Source organism: Apodemus sylvaticus, chromosome 4 (assembly GCF_947179515.1).
Source record: "Apodemus sylvaticus chromosome 4, mApoSyl1.1, whole genome shotgun sequence".
Taxonomy (NCBI): Eukaryota; Metazoa; Chordata; class Mammalia; order Rodentia; family Muridae; genus Apodemus; species Apodemus sylvaticus.
The window spans coordinates 153,439,661-153,462,231 of record NC_067475.1 but is presented as its reverse complement, the minus strand read 5'-3'; the positions used below and the strand labels follow the sequence as shown (position 1 = coordinate 153,462,231).

General features: G+C 36.9%; 2 protein-coding genes across 9 annotated transcripts in view; one reads left to right on the top strand and one right to left on the bottom strand.

The window, feature by feature from the left end:
• LOC127683492 (rho GTPase-activating protein 20-like) overlaps positions 1-1,993 on the bottom strand; it is a 785,040-nt gene extending 783,047 nt beyond the window's left edge. The window contains exon 1 of the mRNA XM_052180768.1: positions 1,926-1,993. Within this exon, the coding sequence (XP_052036728.1) occupies positions 1,926-1,984 (59 nt within the window). The 5' untranslated portion in view covers positions 1,985-1,993. The remainder of the gene's footprint in view (positions 1-1,925) is intronic.
• Positions 1,994-2,281: 288 nt separating this feature from the next.
• Positions 2,282-22,571, top strand: part of Ythdf3 (YTH N6-methyladenosine RNA binding protein F3) — a 31,770-nt gene continuing 11,480 nt past the window's right edge. Inside the window, exons 1-7 of one of the 8 annotated variants that reach the window (XM_052180780.1) lie at positions 2,311-2,380; positions 2,788-2,812; positions 5,829-5,974; positions 8,317-8,402; positions 12,274-12,330; positions 19,562-19,594; positions 20,208-21,806. In XM_052180780.1, the coding sequence (XP_052036740.1) occupies positions 5,917-5,974; positions 8,317-8,402; positions 12,274-12,330; positions 19,562-19,594; positions 20,208-21,806 (1,833 nt within the window). In that variant the 5' untranslated portion in view covers positions 2,311-2,380; positions 2,788-2,812; positions 5,829-5,916. Of the gene's footprint in view, positions 2,381-2,787; positions 2,813-5,828; positions 5,975-8,316; positions 8,403-12,273; positions 12,331-19,561; positions 19,595-20,207; positions 21,807-22,571 lie in introns of all 8 variants that reach the window. The other 7 variants (XM_052180781.1, XM_052180783.1, XM_052180782.1 and 4 more) reach the window with 7 other exon arrangements.

The following is a 22,571-nucleotide window of genomic DNA, read 5'->3' as shown; positions in this document are numbered from 1 at the left end:
AGTGTAACATGGTATTCTGAAACAGAAAAGGAACGTGAGTGTGAAAAGTAGGGAAATTTCAGCAGTGTGGAGCTGGAGTCAATCAACTTACAGGCAATTTCCTTGCTTTCATTGTAGGGTAGTTGTGTAAGACAAGAACATTAGAGGAGGATGAGCAAGAGACATGTAGGAACTGTGGATAATGTCTTTGTAACATTTCTGTAAATCTAAAAACACTCAAAATAAACATGCTTCTTTTTGTTCTAAAAAATATATACCTTGTTCCAAACTTGATACATTCTAATTTAGTAAATTCATCTAATATTCTTCCTGGGTGGTAACTTTCTTGATCTTTAGTTGAGCATACATTTCATAATACATCTTTCAGCTTTCTTGCAACCAAGAATTTTCAGAAAACAATGTTGTAGTTAGTAGGAGGTAGACATGTGTGGGAAATAAAATTGCTCTGAAATATCCTCAGAGAGCACTTTGCTCTCCCTGCCTGCCCTGCTTTTCTTTTCTTTTTGTTTGGTGGGATTGTGATAATGAAGGTTGGAAGGACACTAGCTACCTCTGGGGCACGGTGGAGTGTTCTAGAGGTGAAACTCATTGACATACATGTGATCAGAAAAAAAAAATTTCAGGAGTGTTTCTCTCCTATCATGTGGATTCCAGGAATAGAACTCATATTGTCAGGAATTTTTTTTTTTTTTTTTTTTCTGTAAGTGCTCTTATCTGGCCAATTTTGTTGGCCTGGGACTATTTCTTAAACTTACTATTTTTTGTTTTGTTTTGTTTTTGCTTTTGTTTTGTTTTGTTTTGTTTTTGAGACAGGCCTTTTCTACATAGCCTTGGCTGTCCTGGAACTTACAATGTAGATCAGGCTATCCTCAAACTCACAGAGATCCACCCTCAACTGCTGAGTTTAATGGTAGGTGCTGTGCTCCCTTACCCAGCCTTCAATTTTTATAACAGCAGCGAACACACAAGATACTGTGACTATTTATCAGTTATATTGCCTGGCATTACATGAGTACTCACTAAGTTACAGTTTTGATGCTGGGACTTGCTCAGCCAAGAAACAAGAAATGTCTGTACACAGTCACAACTGTGGGACGCCTACTCCTGCCACTGATTATGGACGGCAGGTCTTAGTTTACTCATGACGCCATGGTTTAGATTCAGTGACTTTTCCAAGGTTATAAACTAATCATTGCTAGATAAGAATTCAAACTGAGATCCTTGGGATTTCAAAGCCATGCTTCTCAGACAGGAGGAAAGGCAAGGCCTGCAAGCATTTTCTATAATTTTTCGCTTCTGTACGTACTATCAATTTCCCAGCCTCAATTCTTCAAACTCCTTGAAAACCAAAACTGTTTTTGGGAGTGGAGCTAGATTAAGGGGAACCTTGGGAAATGGACAGATTTGCAGCTTGGAATCTGAACAGAAGGAACACAAGAGAAAGGGATTTGGGCTGACCACACCTAAAATTGCCTCTTGAGGATGTGCATGAGAAGCAGTCTTGACCCAATGAAAACTGTGATTTTCCTAATTTCCTGCTTCATAGGTTAGCACTTAAAACTGGGAGATTTTGAAAGGATTTGGTTAGTTAGGAGTCCACACTACACTATGCCTGTAAAGAAATCTTTCTAGGGAAGGAAATTCAATAAAAATGTCAAAACTACAATTGGACTGACTTTCTTTGTTTTTGGTAACAGGTAAGAAAGTAACATTACCAGTTTCTAGTGACATTGTAACATTTTTTTTCCAGGGGGGGCAGCAGTCTTGCAAGTGTTTCTCTCTCCGAAGGCTGTTTTTTTCAATACTAACCAAACCAACCCCAACTGAGAGCGTGCTCCCGCACCCCGCACCGCTTTGCCGCTTAGGTGCCGGACCGATGGTGGCCGAGTAGCCGGGCTAACAGCGCTTCCCCTAACAGCGCTCACCGTCCGGCGCATGCGTCTAAAGTACAGCCGCGCATCCTGGTTTCCACCCCTCTTCCCATCTCCGCTGACGTGCGATGCGGGGGCGGAGCCCGAGGCCGTGGCGGGAGTGGGGGAGGAACTGCGAGGTGTGCGTGGACGTCAGACTGGATAGCGGAAGGTCAGGGCGGCCCGGAGCGGAAGTGGGGCTGAGGAGCTTGTCCGCCATTGTGGGCCCGAGGATCGGAGGACGAGCGGGGACGAGCAGTGTGCAGGCGGCGAGCTCGGGCCCCTTCCGTGACTGCCGAGCGTGAGCCCGCTTCCCGGAGCCTACGAGGGCGGCGGCGGCGGCGGAGGCCGGAGCAGAGCGTCGCGAGGGAGGGCGGCAGTCGACTGCTGTGAGTGCTCTCGGAGAGGCCCAGGCGGCGGCGGTTCCTCTCGGGTTACGGTGAAGAATGTCAGCCACTAGCGTGGATCAGGTGAGGGCGCAGGGCCCCGGCTCGGCGAAGGCCGGAGCCGCAGAGCGTGGATCCACCCTCGCGTGCGGCGCGGCTCCTCTAGCCGCCGCTAGCTCCGTAACGGCGCCCTGGGTCCTGGCTGCCGGCGCCGCTGCCCGGGCCGGCCTCGGCGCGGGCGTCTGAGCCTGCGGCCGGCGCCCGTGACCACCGAGGGCCGGATGTCCCGGCGGCCGCCGCGGGGCCCGGAGCCGGCGGGTGCTGGAGGCGATGCGGCGGGGCGGTGGGAGGCGGACGGGCAGAGGGGTGCGGAGGAGCTGGCGGGGTTCACACCTACGCGGATTGTTCTGAATAACTTGTTTCCAGTGTCTCTGTTTAACACACTTTTCTTCCCCCTCCCCCTCTTTACCACGTCTTTCGTCTTGCTTCAGAGACCTAAAGGGCAAGGAAATAAAGGTGAGTTTGTTTTTTGTTTCCTTAGGTGTTCCCTTGATGTTATTTTAAACTGAGAGCGGTTTCTTTCTTGTTTTTTTGCATTTCTTTCTAAATATAAAGGTTAGAAAAACATCCCTCGCAGCTAACAGCCAGCATTTACTTATTTAGTTCCTGGGTTTGAAGCTACGTTTCTAGAAACCGAAGTACTAAGAAGAAACAGCTGTCTTGGTTGTATTTCGATGAACGTAATGTTATTTCTTTAGTTTACCATTTTATGTTGGTTACATAACTTGTGTGATACTTTTTTCTACATTTGTGTGTAGTCAGATAAGTTTTTAAAGTAAACAACATACGTTTGAAACGTCTGGATTACTTTTAAAGTTGGCAAATCACATGGCTTTCTATGTCACTGGTGGAAATCATGCCCTTAATCACTGATTCCATAGAAGTTGCTTACAAGGAGGCAACAACAGTTCAGAACTCCTAACAAGTATGTAATCTTACTGTAGAGCTCTGATTGGAAGGTGTGTCTCGCTCGATCTAGTTTCTTACAAAAGCCTGAGATGGAAAGTATTTGTGCAGTTATTGCTAGTATTATATGATTTGCTATTTAAAAACTACCATTAAAAACAAGGCAGTTAAAACATAAATGTAGTTTGTATATATGCTTGTGGAACACAGTAGTCAGCTGATTGAAACATGGCTTAACATGTGATATTAGTGTAGAACAATAACTCCTTTCTTGGGGTGGTGCCAATTAAAGAACATCACAATGAGCTGTATGTTTGTAACGTTTTTTGTAGTGCCGGAAATGACACTAAATACAATTACACTTCCTGTTTTTTTCCCCTTCCCCAGTAACCAAGTACTACTTAAAAAATAAGATCTATGATAGCCCTTTAGGTGTAGGCTTCCTGTTTCTATTGATGCTGTTAATATTTTTTTCTGGGTTTTTATGTGGTAAGGCCAGTAAATTAGAAATAATAGTGCTCTGCCCAGAATAATTTTCTTCCATGTCACACTTCATTTTATGTAAGAATTTATATATACCAGATACATTGTAGTGTGTTGGCTAACAAACTTTATTTTAATTAATGATGTTTTCTTTCAGCATATGAACATCTAGGAATTTTTAATTCATCCAGTTCTAGGTTATTTGTAATTATAGTATAATTGTAAACGTCAGAATTAGAGGTTAATTTAAAATTAGTTATCAAACATTTGTAAGTTTAAAAGGAATTTTTTCTCTTTTGGCTAATCTGACCATCTGTGAAATTTCTGGTCATTATTGCCTAGTATAAACTATTTATTCTCGGACTGTGGCACTTTGCAAGGCTGCTGAAGTGCTAAGTGTTTTATGTTGCCTGTTTTAAGGTAAGTGACTTCTGTGAAGTTCCTTTAAAACAAAATTGATCATCCAGGTGGGGCATTATAAACTAGCTCTGTCCACAGTTTGGGTTACTTCAGAATCACTTCATTTTGGTATGGCCTCGTGACCTCTCTACTGATATACTTATAAATCACCTGATAGAAGATGGCTAACCACAGAAATCATCACCCTCTGATTAAAATTTTTATGTGAGAATTTTTAATTGTTAGCATCACTTCTGATTTAATATTTAGATACACATACAAATTATGATTTTGAATAGTTCTTTTCTCCTGCAAATTTTCTTTTTTATAATTTTACTCTTTTATAATTTTAACCTAGGATGAAGGTTATAACCTGGGATTTCTTATAGTCTTGGGTTTCAATACCATATATAGCTACTGATTAACTAAGTCTGCTTAGTACATTATACATTTTTGTTGGTTTCTTTTCTGTAAACAAACTGTAAATCCTGTTATGAGGATTATTATAATTGCAATAGCTTTTTACTCTAGTTGATATTTTTTTAATTATTTCTCATCTTCTGAGGAGAAGTAAAGCTACTGGCACAAAATATTGATATACTTAAAGTCATTTAAGTTGATTTAAAATGATAGAAACCATAACCGTACGAGTGCATTGCAAGCCATGTCACAGCTGCTGCCAAGTGGCTGTTACACGAGCTTCTGTGCTTTTGAAAAACGTCTACCTTAGCTGACTTAGTTTTAAGTTAGTGAAATTATCTTACAGTGAGTCTGCATACTGATATCTGGCAGAAAATCTTTTTCTTTTTGCTTTACAATTTTAAAGATATGATTAGTAATTTTGAATTCACAGCTTAAGAATTTTATGTTCCTAAGAAATTGATATCAGTTAAAATTTTGAAGCTAGTTGACTTAATATGGCTTCTGAGATGCTGTGTTTCTTTTCTGAATTACTATTTGACATTGTTAACCTAACACCCTGCTTTAGTGTCTGTTTTTCTGCAAAGTATTTTCTAGCATATTCCCAAGGCTTATTTCAGTAAAGGAATGAAAAGGAGTTCTGTCAATTTGTGAACACAAAAATACTTCTGAAGTATGTTTCTTGAGATTTGGTATACTTATTTTTACATATTTAATTCCTGTTTTTTTTGTTTTTTCTTTCTTAACCAGAGATTTTTCTTACGTGAAATGTCAGAACTGCTTATTATTCTTGGCAGGATTGTATGAAAGGATAATAGTTAAATTTAATTAATAAGGATAGGTAAAATATATATGGATAATTATTTGTTGGTCGATAATTTTCTTTATTAAAAAGAACTTTTGCTGTGTCTTCGTTTGTTTGTCAGATGTTTTGGGGGGCTTTCCTCTGTCCTTTTTCTTGTTCTCTTAAGTTTATATAAGTAAGCAACACATAGATCAGTTTTCTTTTTCTTCCTTTTTCCTTCTGTAGGAGGGACACACACCTATTATACAACTGGGGTTTAAAAGAATTAGGTGGAAGTTGTTTATTTGAATGTTTCAGAAAGGTAGTATACTTGCCAAAATGTTGTATCTTCTCTCTGTCCCCCCAAGAAATGATTTCAAAGCACCATACTATCATTATTTTGGCTTCATATTATTATTGATCCTCACAACATTCCTGTAAGGAGATAGAGGGTATATGGTATTGTCGCTGTTTTTGTAGGTGGGAAAACATGATGCACACATCTGTTGACTTTCCTAACTTGATGTAGTCAGGACCAGAGCAGAGAACCACCTGGCTTCTAAGGCCCATGTTCTATCTTGATTTGACTTTGCTCCATAGGGCAGAGGAAACAGGCGAAGAATCATGTAAGTCATCTGTTCTTTTTTCCCCTGAAGAACTTTTACACAATATAGATGTGGGTTAGATTTCATTACTGTTCACTGACTTTCAGTCTCTGAGAAATTAGATTGCCATTAAACAGTGTTCAACAACTAAATTCTTATAAGTTATTTTAAGAAAAGCATGCTTCTGAAATTAAAGGGCTAGCTAGTATGTTATTACGAGCCTTTAGAAGGATAGTTTTTGAATATATTGGCAGTATAGACTAGATAACCAAGAACTGATTGACACAGGTGATAGAAATAATGGGCTGCCTTAAATAATAGCTGGTATGCATGCTAGCTTAGCAGTCCAGTAGTAGGAAATGTTTTCCCCCAAGAAGTAAAAAAAGGTCATTGTTGATGAAAGAGTAGTCAAACCAATGAGAAGAGAAAGTTCATTAGAATTGCTGGGACTGCAGTGGTTACCTCAGCGCTCAGCTGGCATTGATATGTCCTATGACACCCTCCTTTTTATTTTGTTTGTAGTAACTGTTACATATTTTAATTCTGGGGCACATTTGGCTCAAGCCTACCTCTAATATATAGTCTGAAGTGGAGTCAGAATCTGTTTATTTTTGGGTCAACTTTTATGGTTATGGTATCATAGATGTCAGCTTTGGAGGCTTCATACTCAGAGTAGATTTACTGTTGAGCCATCGCTGCTAGTTGTTGGATGGCAGAGAACCAAGAAATTTCACAGTTCTTTGTTTACAAGCCATTGCTTACTAACAATATTACACTTTAGGTGATGTACATGCAGGGCAAAATTAAGAGTTGATGTCCTGATAAACTTAACCCCAGATTAGTTGGCAGTACTTTGTGACATTGTATTTTTAAATAGTAAGTAGTTCTAAGGTTGACATTCTTCAGAAATTGCCTTTTTTTCCATTTCATGTTTCAATAATGTTTTCATATTGATATCATATCAAATATTATTCTACTAACCTTTGTTTTTCTAGTTTAAAAGAATTTTTAGTTTTACTTGGGATATTGTAATACTTCGTATTATAAAGATTATTGAACATGTCCATTAATACTAAGATGAGATGAAATAGGCACTGAATATCGTAAATAATCATCAGTAGATTAGTGAGCTCAGATTGCTACTGGAGACCACCTGCCTCCTTGGTAGTAGACCTGAACTTCAAATGCAGGAGGTGTTTGTATATGCTGCACTCAGCATGACAGACCACATATATTTTGTTTCAGTTTTTCTCGAATCCAAAGTATTACATATTTTAAAGTGTTTATGAAATACATTTTTAACTAGTATGATATTCTAATTTATCTTGTACCTTGTTTTCTCATTTGTTTCATGAGTGATCATCATCATCTATGGCGTCTTAATTGTAGTTTTACTTTCATGTGAAAGTCTTATTGATGTTTGAATTTGAACTCAAAACCTCAGTGCATGCTAAACACACACTTCAGCCTTTGAGAATCAAGGTGTATGCACACATGTGTATTAGAGAATCACAAGTTTTACAGATTTTAACTATTAGTACTTATATAGTATACACAGGGACCTGGATTTGTACTCCCAGGACTGCTAGAGAAACAAACCAGAACAACCTAAGGCCTTTTTTATTTTACTTTTTTAATGACAGCATCTTGCTACATAGCCCAGTCTGCTAGGTAAATGTTCGTGTTATCCATATTGGTTTTGACATTGAGATCCTTTTGCATCAGCCTCTCAAGTGCTGTGATAAACTCAATGGGGCATCATACCAGCCCTTTGTCGATTTATTTATTTATTTATTTATTTATTTATTTATTTTTCATACTGGAACTTTTAAGTCACAAATAGTAACTTGACGATTGGGCCTGGTGTAGTATTTCCATTGCTTCACAAGGTAAAGTAGGAGGATTGAAAATTCAAGGTTACCCGGGTTACAGAAGAAATAAATTCTTACGATTATCAGATTAATAGACTTTTACCAAGTTAGGTCACATACTCAAATGTATTGTTTACAACATCACTTGGTTATTTTAGATTCACACAGTTTTAGGGAGCCCTCTCTGGTATTTATGATACTTTGCTCACTTCAGTGTTAAAATTGGGGTATGTAAGAGTTTAGTAAGTGGGGTGTATACATACAGCTTTTATAGTGTTGAACTTCCGGATCACAGGATTTCTGAGTTTTCTGTGGCACACATTTTTTTTTTTTCTATAGGTTATCCTTAAGTTTGCTCTTAAGCCAAAACATAAAGGAACTCAGGATTATTTTTTCCTGAGTTGGTCTGAAAATTTTTTTTCAAATGTTAGATTGTTGTATGAATTTCATAAGGATAATTACAACACTTCTAATATAAATGTGTTTTTTTAGTTTCAGTACAAAATGGTTCGATTCATCAAAAAGATGCTGTAAATGATGATGATTTTGAGCCATACTTAAGTAGCCAGACAAATCAGGTAAGTAGTATGTAGAATCAGATTTTAGGAAGTTAAGCTTCTTTTAGTTTTTACTGACTTTTTTCCAAGTAGACAATCTTTAATTGAATAGGATAAAATGATATGAATAAATTCATTTAGTGTATCTACATATGGTGAATAACACTTGCAGGTTTATGAATTTGGAGACTAGAGATGGTAGGTAACTGAATGGTGTTCTAAAATATTTAAAGATTAACATGATTTTTATATATTACATTTAAAATTGTTGAGCATTAAGGTAGTTTAACTTTTTACTATTGCAGCCATGTATTTTTAACTAAAGCAAATTAGACTTAATCAGCTGAAAACTTTTATGGGATAATGACTAGTTTGTGTTTTAATATTTTTGTTAGCTGTATTTTCTTATTTTAAGGCATTCAAATTTCAGTTCTATGACAGTTACTACAATTTTTAGTATATAAGTTATTATTGAATAGAATTAAGGACTTTATAAATACTTCCTTATTGTATACATAGATTTTAGTACATGTCTCAGTTCTGGGATTTGAACTATGATATTGTATATGTTAAGTCATGTGCCACAATTGAGCTACATGCCTAGTCTCTACTAGCTTTTGTTTATAAAGGTATAAGTGTTAAGAACAGTAAAATGTTACTTAATATTTAGATACAATTTTTGCTCTCATGTTTATTTTCAACTTGTATCACTGCTAGAATCAAATTTTGAAAATATAATTTCAGTCCTCACTACTTAGAATATTCTAGAATGAAGTTTCTGCTGTTGTTTCTGTCACTTGTAAAAAGATGTATGAATCATGTACTCTGAAATGTTAGATTTTAAAAGCATGAGAGGAAAAGGCACTCATTGTTTCCATAGAACTGAGCAATGGAATTAGAAATGTTGAACAGAAAGTGTTCTGTTTTGAAGAATATAGATTCTGTTTGTATCTTAGAGAAGTGATGGCTTTGCTTGCTCTCATCTACCTCTTGGTCATTTCTTTTTATCAACTCTCCTCTCTGTGATGTCCTCGATTCCTAGCATATATTGGAGAGGAATAAATAAACGAGGAGGAATGGAAACAAATGGTAGAATTTGTGAAATGGTAGAATTTCTGGGCAGAAAGGGTGTTATACCCGTCGCTGCTACTACTGAGATGTCAGTAGTTGTCCTTCCACAGTACCAAAAATGATGACCTCTAACCAAGCATGTATTTTAAGAGCAACAGCAATATAGAATGTTGAAAATTAGTTTTGTTGTATAGAAAAAAGTGGAAAATTGTCTGAAACCTTAGAGATAAGTTATGTAAGATTTTTAAGTAATTCAGCATTTCTCAACTGAAGTATCAAACTGAAGTAATTCAAGAGTATCAGTTTAGTGGAAATTTAAGTTTATTGCTAGAATATGTCAGTCATGATTGACAAACTTTAAAGTTGTGCAAGCATTCATGTATTAAATGATTCGTTCCTTGCATGCTGCTCTAAGTAAAGTATTCAGTTAAAATTCAACCAGATGAATTATGCAGTTCTTTTTAGGATTTATTCTATGTGCATGTGTGCTAGTATATGCTGTATGTATATGTGATTTGGGAACTAAAAGTTGTGACTTCCCTAACCTGGGGATCTGGGAACAGAATTTGGCTTTTCCATGAGGATAGGAAGGCTGTTAACTGCATCTCTGCAACACTATAGATGAACTCCCCAACTCCCCTCTGAGACAGGGTTTCTTTGTATAGTCCTGGTTGTCCTGGAACTCACTCTGTAGACCAGGCTGGCCTTGAACTCAGAAATCCCCCTGCCTCTGCCTCCCAAGTGCTGGGATTAAAGGCGTACACCACCACTGCCTGGCTATATATGAACTTTTAAAATTAATCTCTTCAGGTAATTTTAAAAAGTAAATGATGAAGATGAATAAGTGTTTTAACACTTTTCACTGATTTAAATTGTTTTATATACTTGGATCTAATTCATATCAGTTAACCCTAGGATTGTGTTAAAATATGTTGTTGGCCTTCTCTGGCAGTATACTTTTTCCATTTTACAGTGTTTTATTTTTAAAGGAGGAAGGAAAGAGATTGATTCCCTATAGATCTTCCAAAGGAGGTGGTGATTGAGTCCAGGTTTTATGACTAAGATGCCTTTTTGTTAAATATGCCATGTAACTTGCAAATACATTTAAAGAGGAAATTGGAATACTAATGTTACCTGTGGTCAATGAAGGTCAGAATTGATGTTTTGTTTCCAGATTCTCGGGCATTAATTCACATATTCAGAGTTGAAATTAAAACCCACACAAATTTGCAAAAGTAGCAAGAAAATTTTATTTAAACCAAAGGGATACAAAAGTTGAGCATATATTGCAAGGCTACTGCTACCACATGAGTAGAAATATTCAAGGTCTCAGGTTGCTGTTTGGGTTTTTTCTTTATGAGCTCTAAAGGAAGAAAAGGAAGAGCTGATTGCTAAGGATGTAGTTTGAATGGTTCTCTTATAATTGATAGATTAGATTATACAGTCATTTTTTTCATGTGTGTATTTCTTCCCATAATGTATCTTTTACTCATCTATATCTTTATATCTGTATTTATATCTATGAATATATATAGGAATAAAGTTATAAATAAACTAAAAGGATACCGTTTTGTTTCACTGTTCATGTAACTCAGAATCATCTCTGCTTGGATCTGCCCTCAAATCCCCAGATTAGATTGTATTGATACTACTTTTGAATAGAAATTTTCCAAAGTTTGATAGCTGTTAGAAGAGTAAAAACTTATCCCCTTGTCCAGAGAAATTATCTTCATGTAGGCCTATGTGAGTGAGCCTCAGAGGCTGCTAGTGCATTGATCAGAGAGGACTGTATGAGTATGCATGTATGCATGCATGCATGTATGATAGGCATAACTGCATTACTAGAAGAGGAGAATATATGTACCACAAACCAAGTGGAATCCCAGATTACTAAAGCAGCAATCCCTATGTTTTCTCTGAGGAAGCTTGGGAAAATAATTATATATATTTTATTATTTATTCTATTATTGAGTTTATTCTGTTCTGGCGTCACATGCCCTGTAGTTTAACTATGGCTGGCTATTAATGTGATTTTTCCATTGGCCTTACAGTAACTGCTGTTCTAGAGTCCTCAAATCCAAATCTGATTGTTTAGTTCTCTGTACTAATAAAATTACCTGCCAGATGTGGTAGTGCGACCTTAGCCCTTTGGAAGAAGCAAGAGGATATCAAATTTAAGGCCAGACTGGGATACGGTTAAGATAGCAAGACTGTATCACAGAAATCAAAACAAAAAATAACACAGAAAACCGCTACCATAGTTCAGAGAAGTGGATAAATTTGTCATATGAGAGCATTTAAAATGGTTTGCATACTTTATCTCATCTTTAGTCAGCATTGCCCATCCTTGGGAAATAAGACTTGAACATTAAATTTCTGAGAATATAAAATTTTTATTTTATATTCTTTAAAACAATCACCTTAATCTTTGTATTTGTAGTATATGTATATTTTTTCTTTTTTATGTCAAGCCTTCATGGGGTTAGCTAACAAACACCCCATGAAGTTAACTCTTTGCTGATGTGTTTTGTCTTAATTTTTATACACGAATATAATTCCAGTTAAATTGGAGGGTCAGCTCTTGCTACAGTATTATGGAATGCACCACTGCAGGGAATAAATTCTTTTATTTTTCTATTCCCTGTCATGGGCATCCCTGGGAGGGATGAAGGATTGAAATTTCAACATGAAATAGATGTTAAGTGAATGAATACGTTAGGATATTTGGTAGAATTATGTAATGAATTACAGTTGATGAAACATACAGATTTTTATTATATTTAACAATTTTCATGACTTTTGTATGCTTGTGTTTTGACAGTCTCATTGTATAGCCCTGGCTGGTTTCAAACTTAAGACTGCTGCCTTAGCCTCCCAGGTACTGGAATTACTGCCTTGATTGTGTTTTTGTAATAAATCTCAATTTTTGAGATGAACAATAGAAGAAAGTAAAGATAATCACTAAAAATACACTGAAAGTCACTAGCCCATTGATGTAGAAAACAGGACAGGTTTTTTGTTTGTGTTTGTTTGAGATTGGGTGTGGTGGTATATGTAGCCCGTATTAACCTCTTAAGTTTCCAGGTGCATTAGTTTCATACATGCATACTACCAATCTGGGCTTAGAAGTCTACAGTCTTTGAAGTACCTCAGGTTTGTTTGTTTGCGTGCTTGCTTGCTTGTTTTCTGAGACACAGTCTTACCATGTAGCTCTGACTGTTCAGAAACTTGCTGTGCAGATATTTGAATAAATATGAATAAAAAGAAATGTTATAACTGAAAACTGAAATTAAAATTGCCTTGAGAACAGTAGACATTAACCTTTTTTATTTTTTATTGTTCAGTTTCTTTATAGTAAAAAATTAAACTAAACTTTATTAATATCATTAAAAAATCATGACTATAAATTATTGTACAATTGCAAAGAAGTACTTTTAATAATTCTTAAAAGGAATGTTTATACTGGGAGAGAATGCTCCACATGTTGAATAGCTTTGACTTTCCTTACAGGCTTGAAATATAGTTCACTTTTCTTAAAGTGGGCTTATCATACATAAGGCCTTGGATATCATCCTGTCTTCACCTCCCTCCCAAATTTTCACAATATGTAGAGAAAAAGTCATCCTTATTTTATGAACAAAAAGAAATTAAATGGCCTGTTAGGATCATGGACATTGAAAATGGCAATGTAAGGAATTGAGTCCTTACCTTCTTTATGGTAGATCTGGACTAGCTTTAAGATTATCCCGTCTGATAGTTTACATTACAAAAAGATATAAGTTAACTTCTGATAATAAATACAACTGAATATATGTGATACCACATTTACTATTGGAAATTATATAAAATGTTAAATATAAAGAAAAATGTTATAATGAGCATATGCATATGTAGAATCTGCCATTGATATTTATCATATTTATTTATCATATGTTTTTCTTTTTAAAAAATATCTTTATTATAGGATATGCTTTGATCATTTTTAGCCCTATCCCTCAACTCCTCTTAGATTCAACTGTCTTTTCTACCTTCTATCTTATGTCTTATTTTAAAAAACTTTGTTTTTATTTGTTTTAAAATGTTACAGAGTTTTCATAATTCTCCATAAGTGGGATCAGTTTTTCCTAAGTGGGTGAGCATTTACAGTTATAAATAGTCTTAAATATTTTAATTTTCTTTTAGAAATAAAATTTATATGTAATGTACATAATCCCAGTGTACCCATGTAACCAAAGCTAGTGTTAAAATAGACCATCTTTCATGCAAATTTTTGTTCTTGGGTTTAATTTTTTATTGACCTCCAGGGTCATTATTAGAATTTCGTTTTCTTTTATGAATTAAATGTTTAGAGTTATAGATATTTATAAGATTATGATTTCTAAATATATAATATGGGATTCTTTCATATATTTCAAGGTAGTTAAACTATCAACCTACATAATTTTCACTATTTTTATGGGGTAAAGAGTTGAAACTTTTACCAATTTTGGAATGAACTAGATACTAACTAGATATATTTATCACTGTGGCCCCTTTATATATTTGTGTCATAATATTTTGTCTTCATTGTTTTCTTGTTTTTCCCCTTTTTTCCCTGGGAAGTTCCTCTTCTGCTTTGATATTTATATACACTCCTTTACCTCTTCTATTTCCTACTTCTGTTAACTAATCTTTTTCTTCCCATTGTTTTTTATTTTGAGACAAGATTGGTCAGTCTGTCTCCCCAGCCCTCCCATTCACTGTAAGCATGCTTGTGTGCGTGTGTGTGTGGGGGGGGGGGGGGAGAACGATAACAATACAGTAGTAGTAAATATCTTTTATTTTTTGCGTTACTTATTTTATGTATATAAGTATACTGTAGCTGTCTTCAGACACACCAGAAGAGGGCCTCGGATCCTATTATATGTGGTTGTGAGCCACTATGTGGTTGCTAGGAATTGAACTTTGGAAGAGCAATACGTGCGCTTAACCACCCACTGAGCATCTCTGCAGACCTATAAGTTCTTTAAAAAACTGGAAATTACTTCCATATAGTGTGTGGGATGTTACAGGCAAGTTTATATTGGCCATTCTTTTGGTGGGACTGGGGCTTCTGGTGGTCTAGTAAGTGGTGTGCGATTGAACAGATGTCCCCAGATTTTATATACAATCTTGGTGATGGTGTTTGCTCTCCACAGAATAGTCTCATGAATATGATTGAGGGAAAAAAAGCAAACATGAGCTAAGGAGTTTATAACAAGGAACCTAACTATCTGCTTCTGTGAGTGAAAGGTCAGCCATGATGGTTCTGACCTGTTAGAGATTCTGACTGACAGTCAGCTGTTGGCCTGCCTGTCACGACTTTACAGATCCTAAGCTGTCTTCTGGGTATCAGAAACCAAACATCGAGCAAAGAATGAGAAATCTGTCATTACAGTTATTTATTTTTCATCAGTAGAGACTGGTTTTTAATTTTAGATAATGAGAATTATTTCAAAGACATTGCCTTTAAGAAAACATTCTAGTTTTTGTCAAAGTAAAACATAGCAAGATAAAACAAAAACAATGTTGAAGTTGCACAAGGCAGACCAATAAAAGGAAAAGAGCTTGAGATGTTTGAAGAATCAGAGACCCACTTATTTATCCATTCAGAAGTCTCATAAAAATACTAACCTTAATTATAATATGTACACAGAGGACCTGGTACAGATCTGTGAGGCCCTGTGCTTGTTCCTCAGTCCCTGTGAGTCCGTAGAGCCTGGCTCTCACACCTCTACCTCCTTTCATGCAGCTCCCTGACTCTGAGGGCAGAGAATTGATGGAGACAGGCCATTTAGAGTTCTCTCTGTCTAGCTGTGGGTCCCTGTATTTGTTCTTACCTGCTTCAGGAGGAAGCTTCTCCGATAATGGCTGCGAAAGGCACCCATCTATGAGTTTATACTTTGTTGTTGTTTAGAATAGTAGTATTTGGTTTTGTCCTAGGTCTCTAAGCAGTGTTGGATATGGATTCCATCTTAGGGAGTAATCAGATATTGGTTGGTCACTCCTGTAAGCTTTGTGTCATCATTGCTCTAGCATATTTTCCAGGCAGGACCAAATGTAGATTAAAAGTTTTGTGGCTGGGTTGGTGTTTCTGGTGTTTTGTTTTTGTTTTTGTTTTTGGTAGCTAGAAGAAAATTGTCATGTACCAAAGACAGTAGAACACTTTGGAGAAGATTCTATGGGCACTAGCTCAACTTTGAGTTGTGTTGGTGTTGTCTTCATCAATGAGGCCTTGTTGGTTTGTGGAGAACAGCCTATTGTCTTGGCAACCGCCTGGGTTGTTTGGGGACGTTAATAGGACCCCTTTGGCTAACAACTCAATTAGATATAGCATGGACATGGAATTGGAAACTTTGTATGACAGAGATGGCCAGTTAGGACTGTCTCCCTTATTATTTAGAAACTTAAAATCATTTTTGTATATTTTAGAAGGTTTCCATTGCACTAAGTTTCCCTATTACACCTTAAATGCCCCTCAGTTCAAGTTGTCTCCACTTATATTCTTTTCCTCAACCCTATAATCCCCCTCCCCTCCCCAAATGATCTCATTCCAGCTGCCCCCTCCCTCTCGCTCATCCATAAAATCCATTTCGCCCTCTAGTGAGATCCATGTGTTGCGCTGGACCCTTTTATTATACCTAACCTCTGGGTCTGTGTATGCATCTCTGCCTTAACTTCTCTAGGTCTATGGATTGTATACTTATTTAATGACTAATATTTACATAAAAGTCAGTACTTATTGTATTTATCTTTCTGTATCTGGGTTACTTCACTCAGGATGATTTTTTTCTAGTTTTATGTGTTTGCCTGCAAACTCCATGATGTCATATTTTAATAGCTGAATAATACTTCATTGAGCAAATATACCACATTTTCTTCATCCATTCTTCTGTTGAGGGTATCTATATTGTTTGTAGTTTCTGAATATTATGAATAAAACTTCAATGAACATCATTTAGCAAGTGTCCTTGTGGTAGGATCTTTTGGGTATATGTCCAAGAGTGGTATAGGTTGGCTCTTGAGGTAGATTAGTTCCCAACTTTCTGAGGAACTGCCATATTTATATTTTTGTGACTGTACAAGTTTGCACTCCCACTAGCAATGGAGGAGTGTTCTCCTTACAACCTCACCTATGTTACTTTGTTATTGGTCTTAGCCATTCTGATAGATGTAAGATGGAATCTCTAACTATTTTTTATTTGATTTTGATTTGCATTTCCCTGATGGCTAAGGATGTTGAACATTTAAGCTATTGGCTATGGGCTTATCTATAAATTGCCTTTATTATGTTGAGTTCTTGAAGGGTGTTAATGTCAAAGTCCTTTTTTGTGCCTAATGAGAATGAGATGATCACCTGTGGTTTTTGTCTTTTCAATTTGCTTATGTGGTGGATTACATTAATTGATTCTTGTATATTGGACTATTCTTCGTTGCATCTGCAGGATGAAGCTTACTATCATGATGGATGATCTTTCTGCTGTGTTCTTGGATACAGTTTGCAAGTAGTTTTAATTAGTATCTTATCTGTGTTTAAAAAAGAAATTGTGCAGTAATTCTCTTTTTTTTGGTGGGTGTTCATGTGGTTTGGGTATCAGGGTAGCTGACCTCATAAAAATAAGTTTGGCAATATTCCTTCTGGTTCTCTAACCACTGCAAGGTCTTTTGCTTGGGCTTCTGCTATGTTGGAATATTCAGGGTCTGATATGGTAGGGTTGCTGGGCTCTAGTGGAAACATATTTTTCTGACTGTTATTGGTTGTGTTTTTACACTTGGTGGTTTGTGATTAGAATGATTATAGGTCTAAGTGCTGATACCTGATTTTATCTTTGTTGAGTGGGTATTTTGTTTCTTGGTTTCTTGTTTCCTCTCTGGATTTTAGAAGAGTGTGATGGTTGTATGTTGCCTAGATAGGAAATTTCTCCGTATCTATATCCCTGTGTGTTGAGCTGGTGTGTTGCCCGGGAATGCTTTTTGGTGTTGAAGGCTAAGATAATACGATAAATTCAAAAGAGTAGATATTTTGTGTTTGCTTGGCGATGAGGTAAGAGAGGAAAGGGAGACTATGACCGGCATTCTATAGAGCTGAAAATGAGACTGAGGAGGATTGAATCTGGAGGAGCAGAAAGAGGGGCGAAGATTCATGTTCAGCCTACATACTTCCCTGGCATCAGTGGCCTTTGGATTAGCTAGAGGTGCCTACTGGGGTTAGTGGCTGGGATAAAGTGAGAGTTCAGGGAGGGAGATTAGAAGGGGAAGATTTGTAGGATCTAACAGAGGGGACAGGGGAATGGTACAGTAGGTGTTCTGCTGCAGAACTGGGTCTGAGTCTACGAATTGGGTCTGGAGGAACATTAAGAAGCAAAAGTCACCTCAAAGACATTTTCAAGGGGAAATACCATATTTTTATTTTCAGGACAATCTTCAAAGTATTTTTTTATATTAACTTAGAACAATTTGGAGTGTTTTGTTTTGTCTTTGTTTTCATTACTAGAACTTGCTATTTCGAATTTGGGAAAAATTGAAATGTATAGTTATTTGATATGCAAGCAACTTTTTAATTTTATTGTAATTAAAAAAAATACTATTTCTAAAGTGAAAAAATACCCTGATTTAGAAAGTTGAAAGCATGGTCATTCATAGCTATTACCTCAGGACTTGGGGTGTGGGAGGCAGGAAATAATAGTATTGAGACCAGTCTGAGAACATGAAGAGTTAGAAGACAGTTTAGCAGGACCTTATCTCACCAAAAGAACAACAAAAGTTGTAAGTGTGTAATATAAAATGTAGTAAGTAGTAGATAGCATAAAAGAAAAGGATACCCTTATTCTTAAGGTAAGATACAGAATTTTTTTAAATTACTCTTCCACAATTTCTCTCTCTCTCTCTCTCTCTCTCTCTCTCTCTCTCTCTCTCACACACACACACACACACACACACACACACACATACATACACATGCATGTACTCACGTGTGTGCACATATACAAATACTTTAGTAAAATTTCCTTCTGTTATATTTTTACCCCTTCCCTCTTACCCAGTCTCCCCCTCCTCTTTCATAGTTTTGTGTATGTGAAGCCTACTACATTTAGAGTTGCTTACATGCACTTGGGTAGAACACTGTTCTACCCCAGCAACCATTATCTCTTTGTAAGTCTTTTAAGAATTTTGTGTTATGAGTAGTTCTTCCTATTCATAATATGCTTTGGACCCAATCTTGTGTGGGTTTTATTTACATAGCCACTGTTCCTGAGAATTCCTAGGTATAACAGCAGTGCAATGTCAAGAAGAGAGATTTTTCACGGTACTTTCTATCCTCTGGCTCTTAGACTCTTTGCCTTTATTTGTGGAGAGCCTAAGAAAGGATGATAGAGATACCCCATATAGTGTTAAGCACTCAAGTCACTTCTTAGCACTTGGACCAGTTATGATTTCCTGAACATTAATTACCCCTGCTACAAATAAGCTTCTCTGACCAATTCTGAAAGTGTTATTAGTTTATGAATATAATTATTTTGATTCCATATCCATTTAGAAAAGGAACAATAGTAGGTTACTTTTTAGGGCCTATGACCTCCCTTTCTCAGCCATGGTCTTTTGACTAGGTTTACAGTACTATATTTAATTAAATTCTGCAGACCTAAAATCTATCTAAGCAGAAAGCTCTTGATTACCTCTCAGAACAATTATGCCAGTATTGTACCATTAAGTAGATCTTGCCTGATAAATTGGTATTATTGTTTGCAAATCTACAACTGGGTCCACACTTGGTGCATTTTCTCCCATAAGATCCAGTCAGTGTCTTTTGACACTATGAAAGCTAGCCAGTAGAAAGGTAGAAAGGAAAGTTCTAATTTATTTCCCTCTTGATTTCTTTGTGTATTACAACCAAAAATGTGGCTTCAGTAATGGGGTCTTTGCATCTGCTTCTAGTGGGCAACCAAAGAGCTCTAGCCATTACTTGTATTGTTTTGAGGGCCTCTGGGTTTCCCTGAGTGGGAGTGGGATTTTTTTTTTTCCATTTTAAATCTATGACTTCTGGATGCAGCAATAAGATAAATAATATATTTTATTGTATTTTCTTTCAGAAATATAAAAGAGCAAAACAGTTGTTTCATTGTGTAAGCATAATCTTGATTTTTTTCCCCTCTCAGTATAGCAATTGTACATTTCTACCTTAAAGTACAAAATTTAAGTAGCTGAATTTATTCCATGATTAAAAACTGCAATTTAATTCCTCGATTTGACATATATTACAAATTTGTTTAAATTTTGTATGTAATTACAGTTTTGTGCCTTGTAAAGCTTACTAGCAATTGGTAGAAATATCAGTATTTTAAAATTGGGACAGAAACACAGTCTTCATTTACTTCTATGCTTTCTGCCTAAAAATGCTATAATTTATAATATTTCAATATTTCTCAGCCATAATCTGGCATGCTGTCAATGTTTATAATCCTAGCATTTAGGCAGAAACAGGAATTGTGAGATTGAGGCCAGTCTGCTGTAGAGAGAATTTGAGTCCAGCTGAGCATCAAGACTTAGTATAGGGTGATGGTACTCATTGGTAAATATTTCTGCTTATAACATTGATTTGAAATTTTAGTTTTATGTAGAACAGGCACATGTCTTTTTCATTCACTTAACACTGCTTTCAGTCTTTTAGTTAACCTTTTTTTTTTTTCTCCCTTTAAGAGAACATTTCACTACTGATTGTGGTCTTCTGTTTTGCAGAATAACAGCTATCCACCAATGTCAGATCCATATATGCCTAGTTACTATGCTCCATCCATTGGATTTCCATATTCTCTTGGGGAAGCAGCATGGTCCACGGCTGGAGATCAGCCTATGCCATATCTGACGACCTATGGACAAATGAGTAATGGAGAACATCATTATATACCAGATGGTGTTTTTAGTCAACCAGGGGCATTAGGAAATACCCCTCCATTTCTTGGTCAACATGGATTTAACTTTTTTCCTGGTAATGCTGATTTCTCTACATGGGGAACAAGTGGATCTCAGGGACAATCAACACAAAATTCTGCTTATAGTAGCAGTTATGGCTATCCACCTAGTTCTCTTGGGAGAGCTATTACTGATGGACAGGCCGGATTTGGCAATGATACTTTGAGTAAGGTGCCTGGCATTAGTAGTATTGAGCAAGGCATGACTGGACTGAAAATTGGTGGTGACCTGACAGCTGCGGTGACAAAAACTGTAGGTACAGCCTTGAGCAGCAGTGGTATGACTAGCATTGCGACCAATAATGTGCCCCCTGTTAGCAGTGCAGCACCTAAACCAACTTCTTGGGCTGCTATTGCCAGAAAGCCTGCAAAACCTCAACCGAAACTTAAACCCAAGGGCAATGTGGGAATTGGGGGTTCTGCTGTGCCACCACCTCCTATAAAACACAACATGAATATTGGAACTTGGGATGAAAAGGGGTCCGTGGTAAAGGCTCCACCAACCCAACCAGTTCTGCCTCCTCAAACTATAATCCAGCAGCCTCAGCCATTAATTCAACCACCACCATTGGTGCAAAGCCAACTGCCTCAACAGCAGCCTCAGCCACCACAACCACAGCAGCAACAAGGACCTCAGCCACAGGCCCAGCCTCACCAAGTGCAGTCTCAACAGCCACAGTTGCAGAATCGCTGGGTAGCTCCTCGGAATAGGGGAACCGGCTTCAACCAGAACAATGGAACAGGCAGTGAAAACTTTGGTTTAGGTGTTGTACCTGTTAGTGCTTCACCTTCTAGCGTAGAGGTACATCCAGTGCTGGAAAAACTAAAGGCCATAAACAATTACAATCCCAAAGACTTTGATTGGAACCTGAAGAATGGACGTGTGTTTATAATTAAGAGCTATTCTGAGGATGATATACATCGTTCCATCAAGTACTCTATCTGGTGTAGCACTGAGCATGGTAATAAGCGCTTGGATGCAGCTTACCGTTCCCTGAATGGGAAAGGCCCACTCTATTTGCTCTTCAGTGTGAATGGCAGTGGACACTTTTGTGGAGTGGCTGAAATGAAGTCTGTTGTAGACTATAACGCTTATGCTGGTGTCTGGTCTCAGGATAAGTGGAAGGGCAAATTTGAAGTTAAATGGATCTTTGTCAAAGATGTTCCCAATAACCAATTACGACATATTCGCTTAGAAAATAATGACAACAAACCAGTAACCAATTCAAGGGACACTCAAGAAGTACCCCTAGAAAAAGCAAAGCAAGTGCTTAAAATAATCGCTACTTTCAAGCATACCACCTCAATCTTTGATGACTTTGCACATTATGAAAAGCGTCAAGAGGAGGAGGAAGCCATGCGAAGGGTAAGAAAGAATCCAGTAATTTTTGTATGAAAATCCTTATGGGTGGAATATGTGGAATGGTATCCCTTTAAACCTCCTTTAGTCTCTGAACTTTATTCTGAAAGGAATCAACAGTTTAAGAAACAGAATTCTAATCCCCTCTCTCTAGCCTTTCTAGTTTCTGATCTTAAATGTTAGCTTGATGAAAAATTACACTTAAAGTTTGAAGCACTGTTTTTAAATGTTTGCTTTGTTCTATTGGACAGGTGGTCTGAGTGTGTGTGTTTTACAAAACTATAGTATATAATTTATAGGACCATAGCAGGTGTAACAAAATAGAACAAGAATTTGACATTTGGAGGGGACATTAGATTTGGTAGGGCATGGCTTTTTTAGAATTAGATCTGTAGCTTTCGATTGTCGTGAATGTGCCTTTGGTGAGACCTGGAGAAACTTGCTGAATTTACGTATATTTGCAGAAGATTGGAATTTGGTCTCTGGATAAGGCTCTCTTGAGTTACTCTCTTCAGAACTGCAACTTCAATGTGGGGCCTGATATAAAGAGAATGGGGAGAATAGGAAATGAATAGGGTTTTCATACTCAGTAAACATGTTTCTTTTGAAAACAGGCAAGAGTAAATAATATCTACTATAGAAATATTTGTGGGAAAATTAATCTTATGAACTCAAATATTGTATCACTTAAATATGTGCAGCAGAAGAAATTGCTTCAGTTAACATGTTGAGTATTTTGGTGAATTCTGTTGAGCTAATTAGTTTCCAAAC